General features: G+C 46.3%; 1 protein-coding gene across 1 annotated transcript in view; it reads left to right on the top strand.

Moving 5' to 3' along the window:
- HADH (hydroxyacyl-CoA dehydrogenase) overlaps positions 1-20,516 on the top strand; it is a 50,489-nt gene extending 29,973 nt beyond the window's left edge. Inside the window, exons 3-8 of the mRNA XM_043570962.1 lie at positions 1,576-1,733; positions 5,470-5,596; positions 8,913-9,002; positions 12,786-12,858; positions 18,571-18,687; positions 19,661-20,516. Coding sequence (XP_043426897.1) covers positions 1,576-1,733; positions 5,470-5,596; positions 8,913-9,002; positions 12,786-12,858; positions 18,571-18,687; positions 19,661-19,779 — 684 coding nt within the window. The 3' untranslated portion in view covers positions 19,780-20,516. The remainder of the gene's footprint in view (positions 1-1,575; positions 1,734-5,469; positions 5,597-8,912; positions 9,003-12,785; positions 12,859-18,570; positions 18,688-19,660) is intronic.
- The last annotated feature ends 218 nt before the right edge of the window (positions 20,517-20,734 follow it).

Raw genomic sequence — 20,734 nt, 5'->3', positions numbered from 1 at the left:
ATATGCCCACACCCAACTTTACCCACAATACTTTCCTAGATTCTTTAACTCCTGTGCCTACACATGACTTCTGACTAGATTATGAGCCTCTAGAAAGCAGGTACTATGTTTTATTCATTTTCTCATTTTTTTGTCCTCTCACAGATCTAGCAATTTGATTGAAATCACATCATCTATCACAATCCAAGCTTTATGTGGGCCAGACATCTCAAGTGCTGACTAGTCTACTAGCTATATCACAATCCCTGGGGCATCTTTTTCTAAAAAACAGTTTTCCAGGTACCACCTCAGACCTACTGAATCTGAATCTCTGGAGATGGGCCTAGGAATCTATGTTTTGTTCTGCTCTTGGGGAGTGGAGAGAGGCTGATACTAATTACTGAATATATTTAGAGGTGCTGTCTTCTGCCCTGACGTATGTCTGTGGAAATCTGGAGTCACAGATGAGACAAAGGTGGGACTGCAAGCTTTCTGCAAGCGGAGGCTGTGTCTGGCATGTTTTTGCAACACCAGTTGCTGGTTTGTGATGGGCAATTATTACTTGAAGAAGGATTGCTAAGTTTGGCTTTCTTACCCTCTCTTGCCCTCACTCAGCTCTTCTCTGCCTTCTCTTAAAAAAAAATTTTTTTTAATGTTTAATTTTGAGAGAGATGCACACAGAGTGCCAGCAGGAGAGGGACAGAGAGAGAGGGAGACACAGAATCTGAAGCAGGCTCCAGGCTCAGAGCTGTCAGCACAGAGCCTGATGGGGAGCTTGAACTCACAAACCGTGAGATCATGACCTGAGCCAAAGTCAGACACTTAATCGACAGAGCCACCCAGGCGCCCTGTTTGCCTTCTCTTAGAGATGAATAGTCAGGGGCACCTGGGTGGCTCAGTCGGTTAAGCATCTGACTTCGGCTCAGGTCATGATCTCACAGTTTGTGAGTTGACCCCTGCATTGGGTGATCACGAGCCCGACTTCTCTCTGTCTCTCTTTCTCTCTCTCTCCCCTTCTCTGTCTCTGTCTTTGTCTCTCTCTCTCTCTGCCCCTCCTGGGATATTCTGTCTCTCTGCCCCTCTTTCACCTGTGCCTTTCTCTCTTCATGGTGGGGGAAAAAAAAACAAAAAAGAATAGTCAGCATCACCTCTCAGACTAATGAATGTTGCTGAGCTAAGCTCTTACTCCTTTCCAGGCTCCCTGGAAGCCTGTTCCTGGAACAGTGCATGGCAGTCTGCTCACTCACTGAACAGATAGAGAGCAGGCCGATGCAGGTGCTGCAGGTGGACCATTTAGTAACTGGAATAGAGCTGACAAAGAGTGAAGGATTATGACCTGCACACGACAGTGATAGCTGACCAGCAGTTGGGACGTTCCCAGGCTGACTCTTGCCCTGGTGTCTAGAAGCATACTGAGATGCCATCGTCCCTAAACGGAAAAGTAGGGAGTTTTATTTCTTAGAATTCAGGATACATTCCAGTTGCCTCTGGGGCGTGTTTGCCTGTCCTCACCCTCCTCTCTCCTGCCTCAGCAAATCACAGCATTTTCTGGTGAGTCTGGTGAATACTCTCTTCTCCTTTCTTCCACTGTGTCAGGCGGGTGATGAATTTGTGGAGAAGACCCTGAACAGCATATCAACCAGCACGGATGCAGCATCTGTGGTCCACAGCACAGACCTGGTGGTGGAGGCCATCGTGGAAAACCTGAAGGTGAAGAACGAGCTCTTCAAGAGGCTGGACAAGTTTGCCTCTGAGTATGTGACCCTTGGGCATTCTTGTTGGTTTAAGGGCTCCCTTCCCTGGCTTGGGCTGTTCTCCCAGGAGGGAGTCTTTTGACACTAAGCCCACTTCTCTTTTTAATATCACATAGCTGTTTCCAGAAGACCTGACACTGTTTCCCCTGTTCTCCATCCTCCCTGTCTGCTTCCCAAGGCTTGAGCTGCCTCCGTCTGATCCTTGTCCCAAAATGAGGGTGGAATTTCCCACAGGAAAGTGGAGGGTCCATTCAGAGACAGTCCTCTGCCTGCCTGGGCCCTCCCAGGCCAGAGGACAAAGAGCTTGGGCATGTCCTCAGATGTCTGCTGAGGAAACTCACAGTCGTTTCATGACAAAATTACTTTTTTTGAGGACAACCTTCAGAATGGTGTAGTGGTTTTTTTTTTTTTTTTTTTTTTTTTAATGTTTATGTTTGAGGGATACAACATGAACAGGGGAGGAGCAGAGAGATAGGGAGACACAGAATCAGAAGCAGGCTCCAGGCTCTGAGCTGGCAGCACAGAGCCCGACGTGGGGGTCAAACCCACAAACTGCGAGATCATGACCTGAGCCGAAGTCGGACGCTTAACCGACTGAGCCACCGAGGTGCCCCAGAATGGTGTAGTTGAAGGGAATGCCTCTCTGTCTACACAAAGTTCCCTGGGCTCTCCTGTTTTGAGCTTTATCTGGATTAAGTCAAAACACTTGGGAGCATTACGGGAGCATTGAGTTCTTCCCAGACTTCCTGGCAAAGGGTGGGAGAGGCGAGTCAGCCCCACGTAGGTGAGGCATACGGGCGCCTGGGGCTCAGAACTGGCGGTCTGAACGAGTGTCAGCAAGCTTTTGCGCGTGTGCAGCTCTCGTTCTCAGAATTTGGGACCTTCAGTTGTATTTGACTTTTGGCTTTTGGCAGTTGTGACACCTGGCTGATTTATTCACACTCTCCTTGGGGCTTGCTTAGCCACACTTCACCTTTCCTGGTTAGAACTGAAAGAATAAGATTCTATGACAAAAGCAATTCTTAGGCTGCCAGCGAGCAGCAGTTACAGAGAAACGCTGGCATCCCAGCCTGCTGGAACGTGAGCCCTCTTAGCTGTATGGCCTGGTATCCGGAGAAGCCCTGCTTTTGACAAAGAGGAGACACCTGTCTTTCTGTCACCTTTGTATCACTCTGCTGATCAGTGTGCTCTTTCTCTTCACATTGACATTTAGGGTCTGCAAAAACAGAAAATTCTTTGGTCCAGGTATTGGCTCCCAAGTGAGCAGGGAGCCCTCTAAGATAATAAACCACCTCCCACCCCAGGAAAGGTGTAGTCTAGAAGTTCGGCCTTTATTGAAATGATGGTCATTCTTTCGTGACAGTGACGGGTCTGACTGCCCTCTCATGTCAGTGTGAGTAATGGAAGGACTGTTAGGGGAAAGGTAGGTGGCCTGGGGCCATGTCTCTTCCCCCCCCCGCTTTCCTCTCTGACCTTGGACGGTCATGAAGTCTTTCTGGCCCTCAGTTTTTATCATCTGTAATTGGAATGGGGGGTTAGGGGTAAATAGTTTCCAAGACCTTCCCAGTTCTAACCCTCTTAAAACTAGTTTCCCTAGTAATCTGCAAAATAGGGGTCATGGTACCTATTGCACAGGGTTGTTGAGGATATTAATCAATTGGACTCACATTTCCTGAGTGCCCGCTGTGTGTCAGGCACTGTACTAGGCTCTCTCACTTAGGTTGATGTACAACAGATGTGGCATGCGACAGGGCACACCAGAGTAGGCACGCCATGGATGTGACTCTGCTTCTGGACACCAGCTGTCCTTCTCTACACCCTTGTTTTCATTTTAGACCACCTTTATTGAATACCTCCTAAGTTTTGTTTTTGTTTTTTTAGGCAGCTTGATTGAGATATACTTTCCTGTTAAGTTTTAGTTAATCCTGTAGCAGGAGTTTAGAATATGTTCTAGCATCAGAGTTCCAGGTGGAAGCCCTGATGCAGCCTGGAAAAGAACATCACTTTCCTAACTGCAATACAAAAAGTACCGATGAAAAGTTTGGCCAGAGCCCACGGTCGGTCCCAGCTGAGTCCTGTCTTTCCACTTCCAACAAAGTATGAACTCTCCAGTCCACCTCAGTGCCCCCCACCCCCTCTTGCTTTCTCCATACTAAGGCTTGGAGGCGTTGCTAATGATCATCATGTTTGCTACTGATTTTCTGTTAAGTACATTTAAGAGAAAAGTAGTTTTTTTGGGTACCTGAGTGTTAGGGAAAAACCAAAGAGTGTCCAAGAGTCAAGTGTGTCAGGGAAAATGGTGAGGGTGTACTTTTTTGTGGAAGATAAGACAACCCTGTATGTTTAATCTGTCCACACACAGTATTTGTGTGGAAGGAGGGCAGTGTGAGAGCTGATAGGAGCAGAGCTGGCCCAGCCCTACTGGGAGAGGTGTGTGAGGAAGAGGTGTCTTCCCCTTCTGGTCAAATACATGCTGGGAGAGCCTTGGATGGGAGACACTCGGGACTGGGCTCGTTTAATGAAATGTGCCCTCCAGTATGCCTTCATTTCTCCCTTTTGCAGACAAGTTGCCCTTCAAGTCGTGCTGTAAACAGGTTCTGCATTATGAGGATAACAGCCCCTGCTAGCACAGCCTTGGATTGCGGTGGCCCTGCTGCTGTGGTTCCTGGTGTGCAGCCTAACAGTGCTGCAGTGCAGCCACACTCATGTTTCTTCTCCTGTCCCCTCCTCTCCCATTCACCTCTGATTTCAAGCAGATTTAGTTTTGCCTTTTGGGTAGGCTACACTGCCCACTCCACCCCCCACTCCCACCCCAGTCTGGTCAGTAAGGGACCCCTCTCCTTCATGCACTGACCAGGCCATTATGGTTCTAAATAGTATTAGGCGGTTCTATGTATGTTTACCCACAAGGTGGTGCTGTAGGAAAGCCTAGAAGTCTTTGAAGATTTGCCTGTAATACCTTTGGCACCCCACTTTACTGTGGTCTTTAAAAACTGAATTTGGTTTAAATAAATATGGATTCTTAAAAACTAATATTATACAACACACAAAAAAGATGGTACTGCTGTTTGAAGAGATTTTATAAGCACAATACTTAGAACTATGTTTACAATGTACATGTCTCCTTCCTTCCCCAGACCTATCCGTGTAACTTTAAAACATTTTTTGGACCATGTTGGTTTTCTTCTGTTTGCATTTTAATTCCCTTTAAGTGGAAAATTAAAACTTTTAACTTGAAGGGAAAAGATCTTAGTTAATGTTTCTCATCTGTTTCATCTGATGTTTCTCATTGAGGATTCAGGTGTTTCTTTACAATTTTTTTGTTTATTTTGAGAGTCTGATGCACCCTTTCTTTCATTAGTGTGTGCTCATTGAGGTTTCATTTTGTGACTGAGGTTAAGTAGTAGCCTCCTTTTTTCCTACGTATCATGAAAATTAACTAGTGAAAGTAGAGAAATGTTTCTCCCTAAAATTAATGAAAGATTGGTAAAGACTAGATATACCTTTGGAACAGGTAGCTCTTAAATTACCTAATTTAAAATTTCAGAATTTGAATGAAACTGGTCACTTGATTTCAGCTTCCTGGATAAAGATCTCTTCTCCCTGACTTCCTCCAGGGATCAGGACGATAGATCGGGGCAGCAGGCAGTCGCCTTGTGCAGTTGCACCCAGAGCAGTCCTCTTTGTTTCCAGAGATGGGACTCATTCCGACACTCCGTCATCTTTCTCTCCACAGACACACAATCTTTGCCAGCAACACTTCCTCTCTGCACATCACAGACATAGCCAATGCCACCACAAGACAGGACCGATTCGCCGGGCTCCATTTCTTCAACCCAGTGCCCATGATGAAGCTTGTGGAGGTCAGTGGGCTCACGCGTGTCTGCTGGCTCTGCCAGCTCTCCCAGCCCTGTTCTCTGCCCCATACCCTGGCTGCTACCGGGGATTGCTCTGGGTGGATATGAACGGGAGGGCGGAAGATGGTCTTTGTGCTTGAGTTTCTGTGGCCGCAGCCTGTCCTTCCAGAGCCAGAAGAGGAAAGAGCACCTAATATCTAGGAAGGCTGTTGTGCTTTGTTCCTTTGCAGCCCGGTGTTCTGACCAGTGATGGCCAGAAGGGCTGCTAGCTTTGTGAAGTGTCATGTACTTACTTGCGCCGTATTTGATGGGTAGTGCAGAGAGAGGCATCTGGCTGGGAAGACAGCACCAAAGACCACTGGCTTGATGAGACCACAGAGGGCAGAGCCACATGTGTTTATACTGTCTCAGTGGGGTCAGTTTGCTCCAGGCTGTAAATGGAATTTTATTAGCCTGGTTTTACACAGGAGCTGCTGTACCACCTTGTCCACCATTCCTGAGGTGAATTCTGGCCCAGGTAACAGGGCCTTGGTGTTGTCCTCAGATGAGGCACACCTCCCATGTGTTTTGATCACAGCTATTAAAGCAGCTCCCCGGTAGCCTGAACCTCCTGACCACAGACCCTTGAGATGGAGGGGAGTGGGCCCTCAGTGATCCTGTTTGGGCTGCTTCTGCTTGTTTGCCTGGAGACTTGGGTACCTGGAGACAAGTCACAATAGACACTTTGCACCTGAAATGTGGCAGCGTGCCTTTTACAGGGGGCTAATTACAGGGTCTGAGGAGCAGCGCTATTAAGCATTTGTTCTGAGGCTGAAGAGTTATTGTCCGTGAGAAGTGTGGGGGATGTGGAGCCAGGCAGACCTGGGTGGGGGGAGGTTTCCAGGGCTCCCTGGGAGAGTCTCAGGGTCTGCTTTCTCCTCCCAGCGCTTTCCCTCCTTCATCCTGCATGCCCCCGCCCCCACCCCCCGTAAGCTTTTGCCTCTAGTTGAGTGATGACTATAGATTTCCTTGTGGTTAGACAGCTCTTGACCCATCTGCGATAGGAATTTATCCGTTCCGCTAACGTTGCTTCTCAGCTTCTTCCAGTGTACTCCCACTTTGGCTGTTTTTGAAGAAGTTAAGGATTGGAGGGGAGGGGGGAATGAAAGAAACTTCATTTATCCTTATGCAGAAAAGAGCAAAGAGACAGAATGGATTTTCAACATTTCAGTGCTTAGGATCTAATTACTGTCTTTAGTTACTGTATCAGTACATGTGTTTTGGAGATAAAGACACATTTTATAGATTTACTTCAAACAGTAATAATGCTGTTTTCAACTGCATTTATCTAATAATGTCCATCTATGTATTTGGAAATGTAGCACGTTGGTTGTTAACAGCCAATGCTTAGCAAATGTTACCATTTTCTAGAAAATGTTTTCTAAAAGTGCTCTTTATTCATTTTTTTATTCTTGGGTGTTTGCATATGTGTTGCTGATGGTGAGCATGAAAATGAATCATATCCTGAGTTGAGCAGCTCTTCGTTACTTGGGACTGGACTCATATATGTGTGTATATATTTTTTCCAGTCTATATTGGAACTATAAGCAGAATATCTATAGCACATTGCTGTTTGTTGAATGGGTGGTTAAATATGCATTCTCCTTTTAAACCGACAAATTATGTTTGAAACTCTGTAATTAGCAACCTTTGTCCTAGTTCAATCTATGGGGTTCTGTTGGAGACCTTTTCACACTTCCTTTTGAAAAACTCTTGGTGCTGTTTGATTTATGGTGTTTGCAGAGCAGACCTCTGGCCCATCTCATCCCATCCCTCCTCCCCATCTTCGTGGTGCTTTTTTCTGTGCTACTCCTTTACTTCCCTTAGTGTCCTAACATACCACCACACCCCAAGCTGTGATCACATTAAACGTGGACGATGATGATTCTCTTCATTTGTAGAGCACCTTTAATCCTGCACAGATACTAGCTCATTAAGCCACACAGCCCTCTTACAAGATGGATGATGTGTCAAGTATCATTACCCCGTTGCATAGTAGAGAGGTGAGGCGCGGGGCTGACAGAGTTGTCTGACCTCATATAAAGGGTCTAATGTAGAAGCCAAGCCTGTTTGCTTTGACTCTTGTTGAAGTTCCTTAACTGGCATTTAAATAAATTAACCTGGGTCTCTCTCTTTTTGCCAAAATCTAGTTCCTGACAGGTGAATTCTCTAAATGTGTCCTGTGGGCTGACTGCCCGGCATGGTGCTTGGTGCCACCTCCTGGAGGGCCAGGCCACTGTGAGTGGGGTGGTGGTCATACCCCTGGCACGGCACCTCATGGGCCCAGGGCCTATCAGGAGGCAGGCCCAGCTTTGGGCCCCTGTTTGCTGGAAATGAAGACTTCCCTCTGTGGGATGAGCCTGTTCTGATGCGAAAGAAGCCAGTGGACTTTGGGGTGCCTGTGGGAGAGGGTGGACTGCTGGGGGGGGGCGGAATACTCATCTTAGAGTCAGAGAGACCTGTGACTGTGCTCTCCTGGGGCAGGGGCACACCCTCCTCATCCAGACTAAGAAAAAGTGGTACTCCAGGCAGAGTACTTTAAGGGCAGTTCTCATATTCTGGAGACTTCTGCCTACCTCCCTGAAGTAACCGACAGTAGCAATTCAAAGAGTAACAAAAGCCAGCATTTACTGAGCACTTTATACCTCCTAGGAGCTGCACTTAATGCTTTTCCTCCTAATCTAATTCCATTGTCGCCTGACCTCAACTCCTTGAGCTCATAGAGTGAATTCAGTGTCCTTTCAAGAAACTTGCCCAGGGTCACAGAGCCAGTATGGTGTGATGGGGATTCGAGCCCAGGTCTTTCACAGGGACAAAGTCTGTAAAACTCTCCTACACACATACACATTTATATTTTTGTTTAAAAAAAAATTTTTTTTTAATGTTTTATTTTTATTTTTGACAGGGGGGTGGGCAGAGAGAGAGGGAGACAGAGGATCCAAAGCAGGCTCTGCACAGTCAGCAGGGAGCCCAGTGTGGGGTTCGAACTCACGAACTACGAGATCATGACCTGAGCTGAAGTTGGATGCTTAATTGAGCCACCTGGGCGCCCCTACACATATATATTTTAAGCCTTGATTTTGTACATTCTGTGTGGTACTTCACTGTCTTAAGGTGAACATTTTGCTAAACTCTTTGTTTCTGACTTGAGATTCTTCTATTCTGTAACTCAAATTACTTTGCCACCTTGTGTGTAGATATTTAACATCAATCTCTCTCTGAGTCGTTCTACTGCAGTTGTTTGCTAACTTTCTGGTCATAATTCTCTGCTTTGCATTTCCAGGTCATAAAGACACCAATGACCAGCCAGAAGACAGTTGAATCTCTGATAGACTTCAGCAAAGCCCTGGGAAAGCATCCTGTTTCTTGTAAGGTAGGGTATAGGTACCTTGGGAAGGGGGATGGTTTTCCTCAGAACTGACTTATTGGGGTGGAATTCTTCTGTAGAAAGATGTGAAAGCTGGGCAACTCTTAACGACAGGTCTGTCTGTGGGCTGCAGAGAGCAAGCTGGGGCTCTTTTCTAGTTTGCCAGCAGCGGAGCCAGACTCCTAAGCCTTGCCCAAGGCCATGAGGTAGATAGTTTGAGGTCTGAGTGGAGCCAGAGCTTCAGCTGAATAGAAAACTTCTCTCTGGGTCTTGGCCTTTGTTGATGAGTTGTTGTGTTTCCATAAATGGTTTCTGTTACCCTATTGGCTTTAGCCCCTGCGGGCTCAGGGGAGCCCAGGAGCCTGTGTTTGAGGCACAGCCAGGTAGCCACATGCATCCTGCATCCTGAACTGAAAACCAGCGCTTCACGTGGTGAAAGAACACGAGAGGTGGTTAGGAATGTGATGAGAGAGGAAGAGCCCACTCCCCTAGGTAGTGTGAATGAAGCTGTTTCTCAGGGATGTAGGGATGCGGTGTTGTGGTTTTGTCTCGTGTCTTGTTTTTCATTAAAAAGCATGGCCGAGTGGGAAGCATGCCTCTGGGCTTTTTTCCCTTCTTGAGATATTCAGTTATTATATGTGAAATTACCCCAGCTGCTGTCACCTACTTTGTTTTGATTTCCTTCAGTCTCCATTTGCTGCCGTTCCTCTTCAGTCCTCCCAAAACTTAGGGCTACACTTCTGTGTGGCTTGACAGTTTTTCTAGATTGGCGGCTGTGTCATACCATTACAGATTTTTACAAGCATGCGTCTACTTTTCTGACCTGAAAGTTTTCTGTCATTGTGGTTCTTCTTACAGTATGCTTTTCCTTTCTAAAATATTCTCCAGTTTGAAGTCACAGAATTGTAGTAACCTATGAAAACTCCTATCGTTCATGAATCTCTGAATAAGCCATCTGTCGATGTGGACCCCGTTGCCTGAGAGAGCAGACTCATGTGTAGTCCCCCTAATTCAGGACTGTTATTACAGAATCTTGTTTGTAAACACTCATTCTTTGTTTTGTTTTAAATTGTGTGGATTTTTAAAAAAATCACAGCAATCATCAGATGTTACAGTTGCACTTTCTTACTGGTTTATGCTTTGTTAGTGGCAGAAAGTAGTAATGGTGTGAGAACATTGATGTGTAGCAAGTCAAAAGCTGGATAAGAAAGTGGAAGTTCAGGGACAGCCAGTGATTATCTTTAGCAGCATAATCATTAATTTGTGGAGAGTGATGATCCATTCTTCCATTGGAGTGGCCACAGCAGGTGCGGAGGTAGGAATAAAATTGCCCCTGTCATGTCATTTCAGAGCTCTTTCCCCAGGTGATACCTGCAGGCTTTCTGGTCAGTTATTCAGGCTCTCAGTGAAGCATCCAGACAATATAAGGCAACCACAAAGAACAAGGGTCAGCAGACTTCTCTGTAGAGGGCCAGATGGTCAATATACAGTCTCTGTTGTAACTACCTGGCTCTGTTGTTGGAAGGGGGGCGTAAGCAGAGAGTACAAGTGGGCGTGAGGGCCAGTGCTGCAGTGAGACTGTACAGAAGCAGGCTGTGGGCTGGGTGTGGCCTGCGGGACTGCAGTAGACCAACACCCAGAGTAGCAGAATGACATTGATGCACCTGGAAGTGTGTCTTTCTTTGTAGTGAAACTTTGTGAGGAGAGTGTGGTGTAAAAAGGTTCAGGCCGTGGACTCTGGAGCCAGCACGACTGGGTTCAGATCCTGGCTCTGGCACTTGTTAGCTGTATACCCTCCAGCAAGTTCCTTAACCTAGCTCTGCCTCAGTGTCCTCTCCCCCTGTAAAGGTAGTAACAGTGCTTGTCTCACAGGGTTATTTTCAGGAATAAATGGATTAATACTTTTAATGTACTGGCACATAGCAAGTAAACAAAATACATTTATAAATGAGCATGAGAAGTCTAAGGTATACAATTACATAAAATTAAATTACTTTATTAAGGGACTATGTCTCTTTACATTCTAGTTGACATAACAATACCGTGAGAGTGTATGTGTCTGAATCATCACCAGCATTGAATATCAGTATTATGGGGAAAAAAAAACCCTTGCCGATAATCTTATTTGCAAAATGCTATTGTATTCTAATGAGTACTTCTTTGGTTACTACTAAGTGTGAATATTTTGTGAATTTTAGCACTTTTTGGTTATTGAGCTCTGTGCGCACATTATGTGGATATTAACTTTGTATAAAGCTCCATGTATAATTGGAGTAGATGTTTTCCCCAGAGTACTTCTGACTTCTAACCTTGTATATGTGTGCTTCATATACCATGGCTTCAGTTTTTGCGATAAACTTTTTGAAGTTGAAAAGCACTTTCGCCCTAGTTATAAAGTCAGCATCATTTCGTTAATATAACTGTGGATACACTGATAAAGCTGTTTGTTCATTTCTTTGTTTCAGTGGGGACTGGGGTAGTAGAGAGTAAAAGGAGGTACAAATCCTGTGGCTTTATTGCCTGGCTTACACAGCATGCAGTCAGGTTAGCTGTAGGAGTAATGCAGGAGGCAGGCCATCTTTCATTCAGACCTTTATGGAGTACCTAGTGTGTGCTAGAAATGATACCCAAGGCCCAGGGCTAGAGTGAGGATTTCTGTCTGCAGGAACATCACAGCCTTTTGTTAAAATGACACCATTTACTGGGAGGGGAAGGAAAAAAAAAAAAAGTTAGAGTGGGAGAGAGCCAAAGCATAAGAGACCCTTAAAAACTGAGAACAAACTGAGGGTTGATGGGGGGTGGGAGGGAGGGGAGGGTGGGGGTTGGGTATTGAGGAGGGCACCTTTTGGGATGAGCACTGGGGGTTGTATGGAAACCAATTTGACAATAACTTCATATATTAAAAAAAAAATTACACCATTTACTTAGTGGAAATCAGCTTTACATAAATACCACCGAAAAAATTACCACCCCAACCTGCCCCACAGTTCCCCAAAGAGATCAGTAGGTGGAATCAAATCCCACAGTAGGCCTCCAGGAGAGATGATTAATGTGAATGCGGAGCAAGTGGATGAAAGAGGTGTGCAGTGCAAGAGGGTCATCCCGGATACAGGGGCCATGAAAGGCCAGCGGGTGTCAGGGCATCTGCTTGTCTGTCCCAGCACCTGTCCCCAGCTCAGCTGCCATGTTCCATGCACTGGTGCACGAGAAAATCCTGAGTAGCCCAAGAATGGCTCCAGGGATCCCAGGAAGCAGCGCTCCTGTGAGGGTTGTTCAAGATGGGAGCACACCTTCTCTAAATTCCTGCAAGGGATGTGGGAGAGGAGAGGAGTAAAGGGCTCGCTCCCATTTGAGTATAGAGCCATGTGTACAGCATGCTAGTGTTTTCTGATTTATCTTCACAACTTGTGGAAATTATTACTCCCATTTCACAAATGATGAAACTGATTTCAGAATGTCACAAAGTCAGGAACTACTGAAACTTGAACCCAGATCTGCCTGCCTTCAAAGCTGTGTTTTTTCCAGTGACCTATCTGCCTCTGTCTGCCTTTATTCCTGCAGTGGGGGCATCTAGGTTTGAAATTTTTTTCAAGTATTATAATTGTTGGATATATTATTATGTATGATAGCAATAGGGCTGTGCTGGTATTTTGAAACAAATTTTGAAAATGCAGAGCTTGATAAATGTGGGTGATACAATGCACAGGGAGAAGGGGCAGTCTGGTGACTTCACAAAAGATTAAGTTCAGTGAAAATTCCCTTGTCTTTTATTTTTCTCTCCTAAAACAGGACACTCCTGGGTTCATTGTGAACCGTCTCCTGGTGCCATACCTCATGGAAGCGATCAGGCTGCATGAACGAGGTAGCTGTCCTAACGCAGGCTGGGGGCACCTGCTCACTGGGAGTGCTCAAGCAGGCCCTGTAGGAAAGGCTGGGCCACACACAGTGTGGGAGGAGCCTCTGTTTTTTAGCTTTGTGAACCAGCCTCACCCTGGACCCTAGGACCTTTGTCATAGTGTTCCCTGGGCCTCCTGGGTTCCCTATGAGGCCTCTGAGCCTCTGAGCCTCTGAGATGTGGCCCTGGAACCGACCCCCACCCCTTACAGCCTCAGCCAGAGCAAGTGTGTGGCCAGCCTGGATTTATATCCTAAATCTCTGCTTTTGATGAAACGGTTTCCTGCTTATAATAATAATAATACTGTAAAAATCACTGGGCTAGGGGACCTTTAAAGTTCCTTAAAGTTCTAAAATTTGTGACAGTGTGACAGGTGGTGGGAGGTAAGTGACAACGACTGTTTATAAGAACCTTCCCATCCTTAGTAAATGATGCCGCGATGCATTTTTTTTTTAAACCTTAAGAATGGTCTAAAATGCTTTTCTCAATACTTGTTGATTGACAAAGAATGATTTCCCCTGTTGTAGAAATATAAAACTCAGGACATAGTCCAAGGTTATAAAATGGCATTCAGCCTCCTGCCTAGCTTCTCCACCACATTTCTGGAGAGGTAACAATCATGTCTGCTTCTGAGGCAAATAGGCCTTAATAGGACTGGATAAAAAGCAAGTGTAATTGTTTTCAGTTACTTCATTCACAAATGCTCACTCTTTGAGAATGTCATTTTTGAAACAAAATATTTACACCAGCTCTTCCAGAGAGATGAAAGCACATTTGCTTCCTCAAAATCTGCTTTAAATATTAAAACTTTTCTCTGTTTTATGGAAGCATTTGCCACACTTGCTCCAAGATCAAACCAACACTTCTGTGTTTATCTATCAACAAATATGCCTAATTACACCTCAAAGAATGCGTGAAGTGTTTTACCCTACTTTGAAAGGCAGGTTTTTTTTTTTTTAATGTAATGTTTTAGAATGTAGCATGTGGGTAATCTACCTCTTAATGGGTTTTTTTTTTTTTTTTCCCACCAAAACATACTGTCACTTTGATATATTTTCAGATATACCTTGTATCTGATTGTAAGTTGAGAGGCATTTTCTGGTCTTTGCTCACCTCACACTGGCAGTGGGCCCTGTGATCCTCCCTATCACATTCCACCTATGAGGTGAAGCCGGAAAGGGGTCTGACCCCAGGGGAATATGTTCTTAGACTGCCCGTGGTGCTGCCCACAGCAGCCCAGCACTGCTCGCCCCTTTGCCCCATTCCCCACGGCTGCTTGGGGCCTGTGAGCCAGAGCAGCTGGGGTCACATCTGGGGTCATGTCTGGGGTCCATGTGTCACACACCTCAGGCTCCTTACCATGTCCCCGTGCCCCACGCTGCTGCCCCCTCTTCTGGTGCACTGAGCAGGGTGCTTAGCTGCCACCCCCCACCGTGTCTCCGTGTGCCCACACAGTGCACTGAGCAGCTGGCTGGACTGCGTCACTTCTACTTTGAAACCTGAAGCTGTCTTGGATTCTTCCTCTCTCGTCTGTCACGATGATACTCATTTGTCATGTTGTCCAGGAGGGTGAGGAGACGCTGCATGCCGGACCTGCCCCCACATAGCCGGGGGAATGTCAGGGTCCAGCAGCAGAGTCGTGCAGTGAAGACACTCGTGACTTTGTTTAGCCCGGCCTTTTCCAAACCTCTCTGGGGAGAGTTTCTCTGTACAACACCGTCCTAGTCATTTGGGGCTCCCGTATCACAAATACCACAGACTGGGTGGCATATAAACAACAGGCCTTTATTTCTCACAGTTGTGGAGGCTGGAAGTCCAAGGCCAGGGTTCCAGATGGTGAGGTTCTGGTGAGGGCCCTTCCCTGGGCTACATGCTGCTGACTTCTCATTGTATTTTCACGTGGTGGGGAGCAGGAAGAGGAAACCAGCTCTCCTGACTCTTTCACAGGCTCTCATGCCATCCTCGGGCTCCACCCTCATGACCTCACCTAATCCTGATCACCTCCCAGAGGCCCACCTCTGTTACTATCACGTCAGGGGCTGGGTTTCCACATGTGAATTCTGGGGGACACTCACATTTGGTCCATGATAAATACCACTGACCTGGGGTATGTGTGCTACGCCACAGCGGTAGGGGCCCGTCAGGAGGATGTGTTGGCATTAGAGCAGAGTCACCACTCGGGCCTCCGGGGCAACTGAGCAGCTCTTGGAATGCTGGGGGCCCTGCACCCATACTTCTCGCCAGCTCCCCGTGACCTCTAGGAGCACTTCACTGTCCCCTCACCACTGCTGATGTGCTCAGCCTCCTGGCTGCTTCTTTGGGCCTTCTTTCTCGGTCCTTTGGCTTCTGTCCTCTGTGTGGCTCCCATTTGCTCACACTGTAGCTGAGGCCTGGTTGGTGTAGTCGGTCACCTTGTCCCTGGGGGCCAGGGCTTTCTCTCTAGATCTTTGAGCAGTCTGGCACCCAGGAGCAGACAGTCATACCTGTCAAATGCCCACTCCTACAGGTCCCAGGTAGCTCTGGCAGGGTGCTGGGGCCAGATGGTTAGCTCCTCTGGGAAGGCAGTGCTGGTGGCAGGCCCTGGGAAGCCCTAGCCTTCACCAGTCCTAGCCGGTCACCATGTGACATCCTGCTCACTGCTTTTCCTCTGCTCAAGACTTACTCAGTGTTTCTGTTGTAGACTACTAAATATGTATAGTTCCCTTGCCAGGAAACCTGCTCTCACCTCCTCCTCTGCCCCTGCTGTCCTCACCATGTACGTGACTCCCACGTTCCATCAGAAGGTCCCATCCTCACTGCTCCAAGCTGGACACAACCTGTGTTTCTTTAACTCTTCTTACCCTTTGGCTGTCCCTCGGGGTGGTTGCTGTTCTCCTTCCTGTAGCAGGGCACATGTCTTCCTTTGTTGCTACACTCTTTTTTGCTGCAGTACAGCAGTATCTGGGATGTTCCTCATCTTCATAGGCCCCAAAGTGCTTGTATAGGACAGGCACTTAGGTGGCTGTTGATGAAGAGAGGAATGGCGGCTGTGTGGGATTTCTGATCCTGGGTGCTGCTCCGCACCCCCTCCCCCCCCCCACCCCGCCGCACTTTGTTGTGAATGCCAAGAATGGTCGGTAGGTGGTGCTGATGAGCCAGCAGAAGAAACATGTCGGGGCAGGTCCCTGGTCCCCGCCGCCCCGTGCAGAAGTCTAGGAGTTCACTGAGTAAGTTTTTCTTTGTTGTCTTGTCTAGAGTTAGGGGCTCTTAACTGGGGAGAGGTAGGGAGGCCCCTCCTGACACTGATGCAGAGTTTTGTGTGTATGTGCGTTTTATTTGGGGCAGGGGTCAGATTCTCAGCAAAGTGCTTGTTTCTACAAACAAGTTTAGGAATTATTGGCCTAAAACACAGTACTGTATTTAACTCCCACTTGGCACACCAATCTGTGTTTTATTTCTCTCTCTTTTCTTTTTGCCTCTTTTGCTCTGTATTACTCAGAATTTTAGAGTTGCCAACTTGGTAACACTGTTTAGATTTTTTCTTTGATATGCTGTATCTTCGTAGTATTTTTCGAAGTAAAAGTCTTCAAGTGAGTCTCTGAATCTGGAATTATAGAATTGTCTCTAGAGTTCATTATCTGTCCTTGAATATAGATATGATTAAATGGCTTTAGGTAAGTTGGAACCATTAGGCTATGAAATTTCTGTCCCCAGGAGCCTATATGCTAGTGAGGGTAGATAGGCCACAGTAAATGTACCAGTTGATAACGTGTTACGTTGTGACCAGTAATCGCGGAGAAAGATAAAGTGAAGAGAATGGTGGGAGTCCTAGCCTGGAGTTCTTACAGTTGCTAGTTTATATGCAGGGAGGGGACAGGGCATTCGGATGAGGTGACACCTGAGCAGAGGAGGCCTGCTGGAAGTAAGGGGTTGAGCCAAGCACATGTCAGGTGTTAGAGGAGGGAGGGTACCAAGCCCAGGGAGAGAGTGTGCTGGGCCCTCGTTTAGCACTGTCTGTAACGCCATAGAAGCCTCGGGGTCTGATAAAATCCTCTGAACAGAATCCACTTCTCAGCTGCTATGTCCCTGCTCATTTGTCCTTTGTACATGCTATTCCTTCTGCCTGGCATGCCCTTCCTGCCTACTCATCCCTTGGGATTCTCTTCATCCTTCAGGACCTGGGCCTCAGTGGTGCGTTTTGGTGACACGTAGGCATTCCGAGTAAATCTCTCCACCTTTTCCCACACAGAGGTGTGGCTCTTCGTGAACCTTCAGCACTGGCCTGGTGGGACATTTGGTTTACACATCTGGGTCCTCCCACTGTATCTGGAGTGCTTGAGTGCCTGTCTTGTTTCCTCTCCGTCCCCTTCCAAGTCTCTGGTGCCTGGTGCATAACTGATACAAATAAAAGTTGAATGAATGAAGGATGCCGCCTGAAACTAGTGTACGTAATGATTTCTGTTCTTTTTGCCTTTTTATGGCCTGAAACTCAGATTGTGATTCTTAGCATCTTAGCATCCCCTGGTTGACTAATTACCCGAAGCATTAATAATGTCACCCGTAAGAAGTAGTCGGTTGGAATTTAATCACCTTGAACTGTCTCGAATTCCTTTGGCATTAGTACTTCATATGCTTTTTAAAAAATAGTCTTTATAGATGTTTAAGAAGTTCCTATTCTTCACACCTCAAAATCTTAAATATTTAAGTAGGAGATCCTCCTTGAGTATTTTAACTTTTTTCTCCTTTTACTTAGCTTTGCTGTAATTGGCCATTTCTTTATGCTTTGGAACAGAATTCTAGATGGTCACATGTTACAGACTGTTCCCATTCCTGATTTTGGATAAAAGGGACAAGTTCTCTCAAAGGCTTCTTGTGGCCCAAAGACCATCATTAAGGGTAAAATTCCAGCGAAAAAGCGCCCTGGCTCTGGTCTTATTCTACTAAACACACTTTTAAACTTGCTTTGGCAATTCTAAATCCGATTTGGGCTTCTTTTTATACTTCATTTTGACTAAAGCGTTGATGTGAGTGTAAAGAAGTACTCATTACTTGTAAAACCAAGAAAGCTGGAAAAGAAAAATATGCATACAATACACATAACAATATAAAGCTTAGTTCTTTTCTATTTTAAAAAAGTCCACTTATTGGGGCGCATGGGTGGCTTAGTCAGTTGAGCGTCCGACTTCGGCTCAGGTCATGATCTTGCGGTCTGTGAGTTCGAGCCCCACATCGGGCTCTGTGCTGGCAGCTCAGAGCCTGGAGCCTGCTTCGGATTCTGTCTCCCTCTCTCTGCCCCTCCCCCACTCATGCTCTGTCTCTGTCTCTCTCTCTCTGTCAAAAATGAGTAAACTTAAAAAAAAAAGTCCATTTATCAATAAAATTATGCTCTAGCTTTAAATGGTGTAGTAAATTATTCCAGAGTTGGAAAATCCCAATCCATTAGAAATAAGTAATGTTTCCAGCCCACCAGGGCCTTCTGTCTCCATGAACCACGTAGCAGTGCTCTAGAATTCACCTCCCAGGATAGCTTGGTGGAATAGCTTTGGAAATCTTGCCATCTATTTGGCATGTACCTCTGAGATGAAATCTTCCTATAGCCGCAAATCCTGACTCTGGATGTGCTTTGAATGTGTAAATTTACATCATGTAAATTTACTGATCGTATTTACTGATCAACAAGGGCTGCCCTCTTGTTCTTAGGTGATGCATCCAAGGAAGACATCGACAGCGCGATGAAGCTGGGGGCTGGGTACCCCATGGGCCCATTTGAGCTTCTCGATTATGTGGGCCTGGATACTACGAAGTTCGTCATTGACGGTAGGAATTGGAATTCTCTGTCGTCTGTCTCTACTTCAGTTGAGGTAGTCTCTTGCAACTATGAATTATAATGCCTATTTAAAACAGAAATTATAAGGGGTCTTAGACCTTCCAAAGTTCTGCCCCACCAGCTTAAAGAGTCAAGTTAAAAGATGACAGGAAAAGGAAAAATGTGACTGCCTAGTGCCTCCTCACAGGGTAACTTTTTTTTTTTAACTTTTCATTTTGACACAATTACAGATTCGCAGGAAGTTTCAAATTTAGCACAGACAGGCCCTGTGTGCCCCTTCCCCAGTTTCCTCTAATGGTTCCACAGTACAGTATCACAGCCAGGAAACTCACATTGGTACGCCGTGTCATTGTGTCATAAATGCTGATTTGGGTAACCTCCACTGCAACGGAGTTACACAGCCTTGTAAAGATAATAATGTATCTAGTTTACTGGAGGGGCTCTGAGGACACGGTAAAGATAATTACTAAACTGGGCTACTGAAGCTGAGCGGAGCTCATGCTCCCAGGTTTCACAAAGAATACTTAAGTATTTGCTGGGAGCGAGGACGCTTCTAACTGAGCATGAACTTTGTATTTTATGAGGATGCAAAATACCAATGGCAGCAAATTCAGATTTTTAACATGCGTTCCAGTTGTTTCCCTGTGCCACTGAGGGGTCCAACCAGCAGAATAACTGGTTCTGGTTTTGTTTTTGGACCGCTGGCATTAGCAATTTCCAGGAAGAGACGGGGGAGGCGGGCGGGCGGGCTGGGGTAGAGCTAGCTGGGGCACTCTCTCCTCCATCCGCTTCAGGGCTCATACAGCCCCCTCAGGGCAGCCTGCCTCCTGCCTCCGCTGTGGTGGCCTCAGGGCTCGCCCACGTAAGAGTAGGGACCCTTTTCCCCAGACTTGCCCTGGGAATGCTGCGATGTAAAAATAAACTCAGCGCTTCGTCCTAAGCCCTTTCTCTTCCTCTCAATAGGGTGGCATGAAATGGATGCAAAGAACCCCTTGTTTCAGCCCAGCCCGTCCTTGAATAAGCTGGTAGCTGAGAACAAGCTTGGCAAGAAGACCGGAGAAGGGTATTACAAATACAAGTGAGGCACAGCTTCTCTGGCTCCGGGAAGAACCCCCGTAAGCACCTACCAGCGGCTCCCCCAAGTGCCCGTGGGAATGTTCTTTGTCAGATGTTCCCTCACACAGCACAGGCTGTTCCGTGTGCATTTTGATTGTCCTCTATCTGGAGTAATGATTTACACTAGTTCTAATAATAGCAGATTTCTTCATTGAGAACTAATTCCCTTTCTTAGTCTGTTCATTTCTGTGTATTTTCTAAAAAGCTTTATACCCTGGGTGCCTTGGAGCAAACATTTCTTTCCAACCTTATCATTTTCATAAAGAATTGCCTGGATTCATTCACTTTGGAAAAGGGACAGCACTTCCTCCCAGTGCGTGCTGTGTTCATCGCTGCCACACGGGAGAGGAACGAGCCACTGGACACGTGTGTGCTGTGCCTGTGAATGCTGTGCTGAGCAGCACCTGCATCCTGCCTTTATGAGGACGTGTGCTACCTGCAGCTTCAGGCCTTACCCTACATTTTGGGCATAAGATGTCACGTCTTTATTCAGCTCATCCTGTTGGATTGTGGGAATATCTCCATGTGTTTGTTTGCAGGAAGAGGTTTCATTCACATCCAAAGTCTGAATGATTCTTGTCTGTCTCTTTTTTTTCCCCATGAGAAATCGTCGCTGCAAACTGCCTGTAAAATGATTCTAATAAAACACAATCTTTTAATCGGTGAAAATTTGAATTGAAATAAACGTGTGTATAATTTTAAAGTCGTAACATGCTTGAATGGCTACAAAAGTAAGGGTTGGTAATTTAGGCAAAAACTATGCCCCATCTTCTTTGGCCCGTTGTTATTCTTTAAAGTGGCAGTGGTGGGGAAGGAGTGGCCAGAGAAGGCATTTACGTATGACCTGCCTGCGGCTGTCACTCCAGATTTCTTAACCAGTAAAGCAATAATAAGGCCACAGAAAACAGTTTTTTAGAAACA

Source organism: Prionailurus bengalensis, chromosome B1 (genome assembly GCF_016509475.1).
Source record: "Prionailurus bengalensis isolate Pbe53 chromosome B1, Fcat_Pben_1.1_paternal_pri, whole genome shotgun sequence".
NCBI lineage: Eukaryota > Metazoa > Chordata > Mammalia > Carnivora > Felidae > Prionailurus > Prionailurus bengalensis.
The sequence above is the reverse complement of the archived record's forward strand: the minus strand, read 5'-3'. Positions and strand labels throughout refer to the sequence as shown.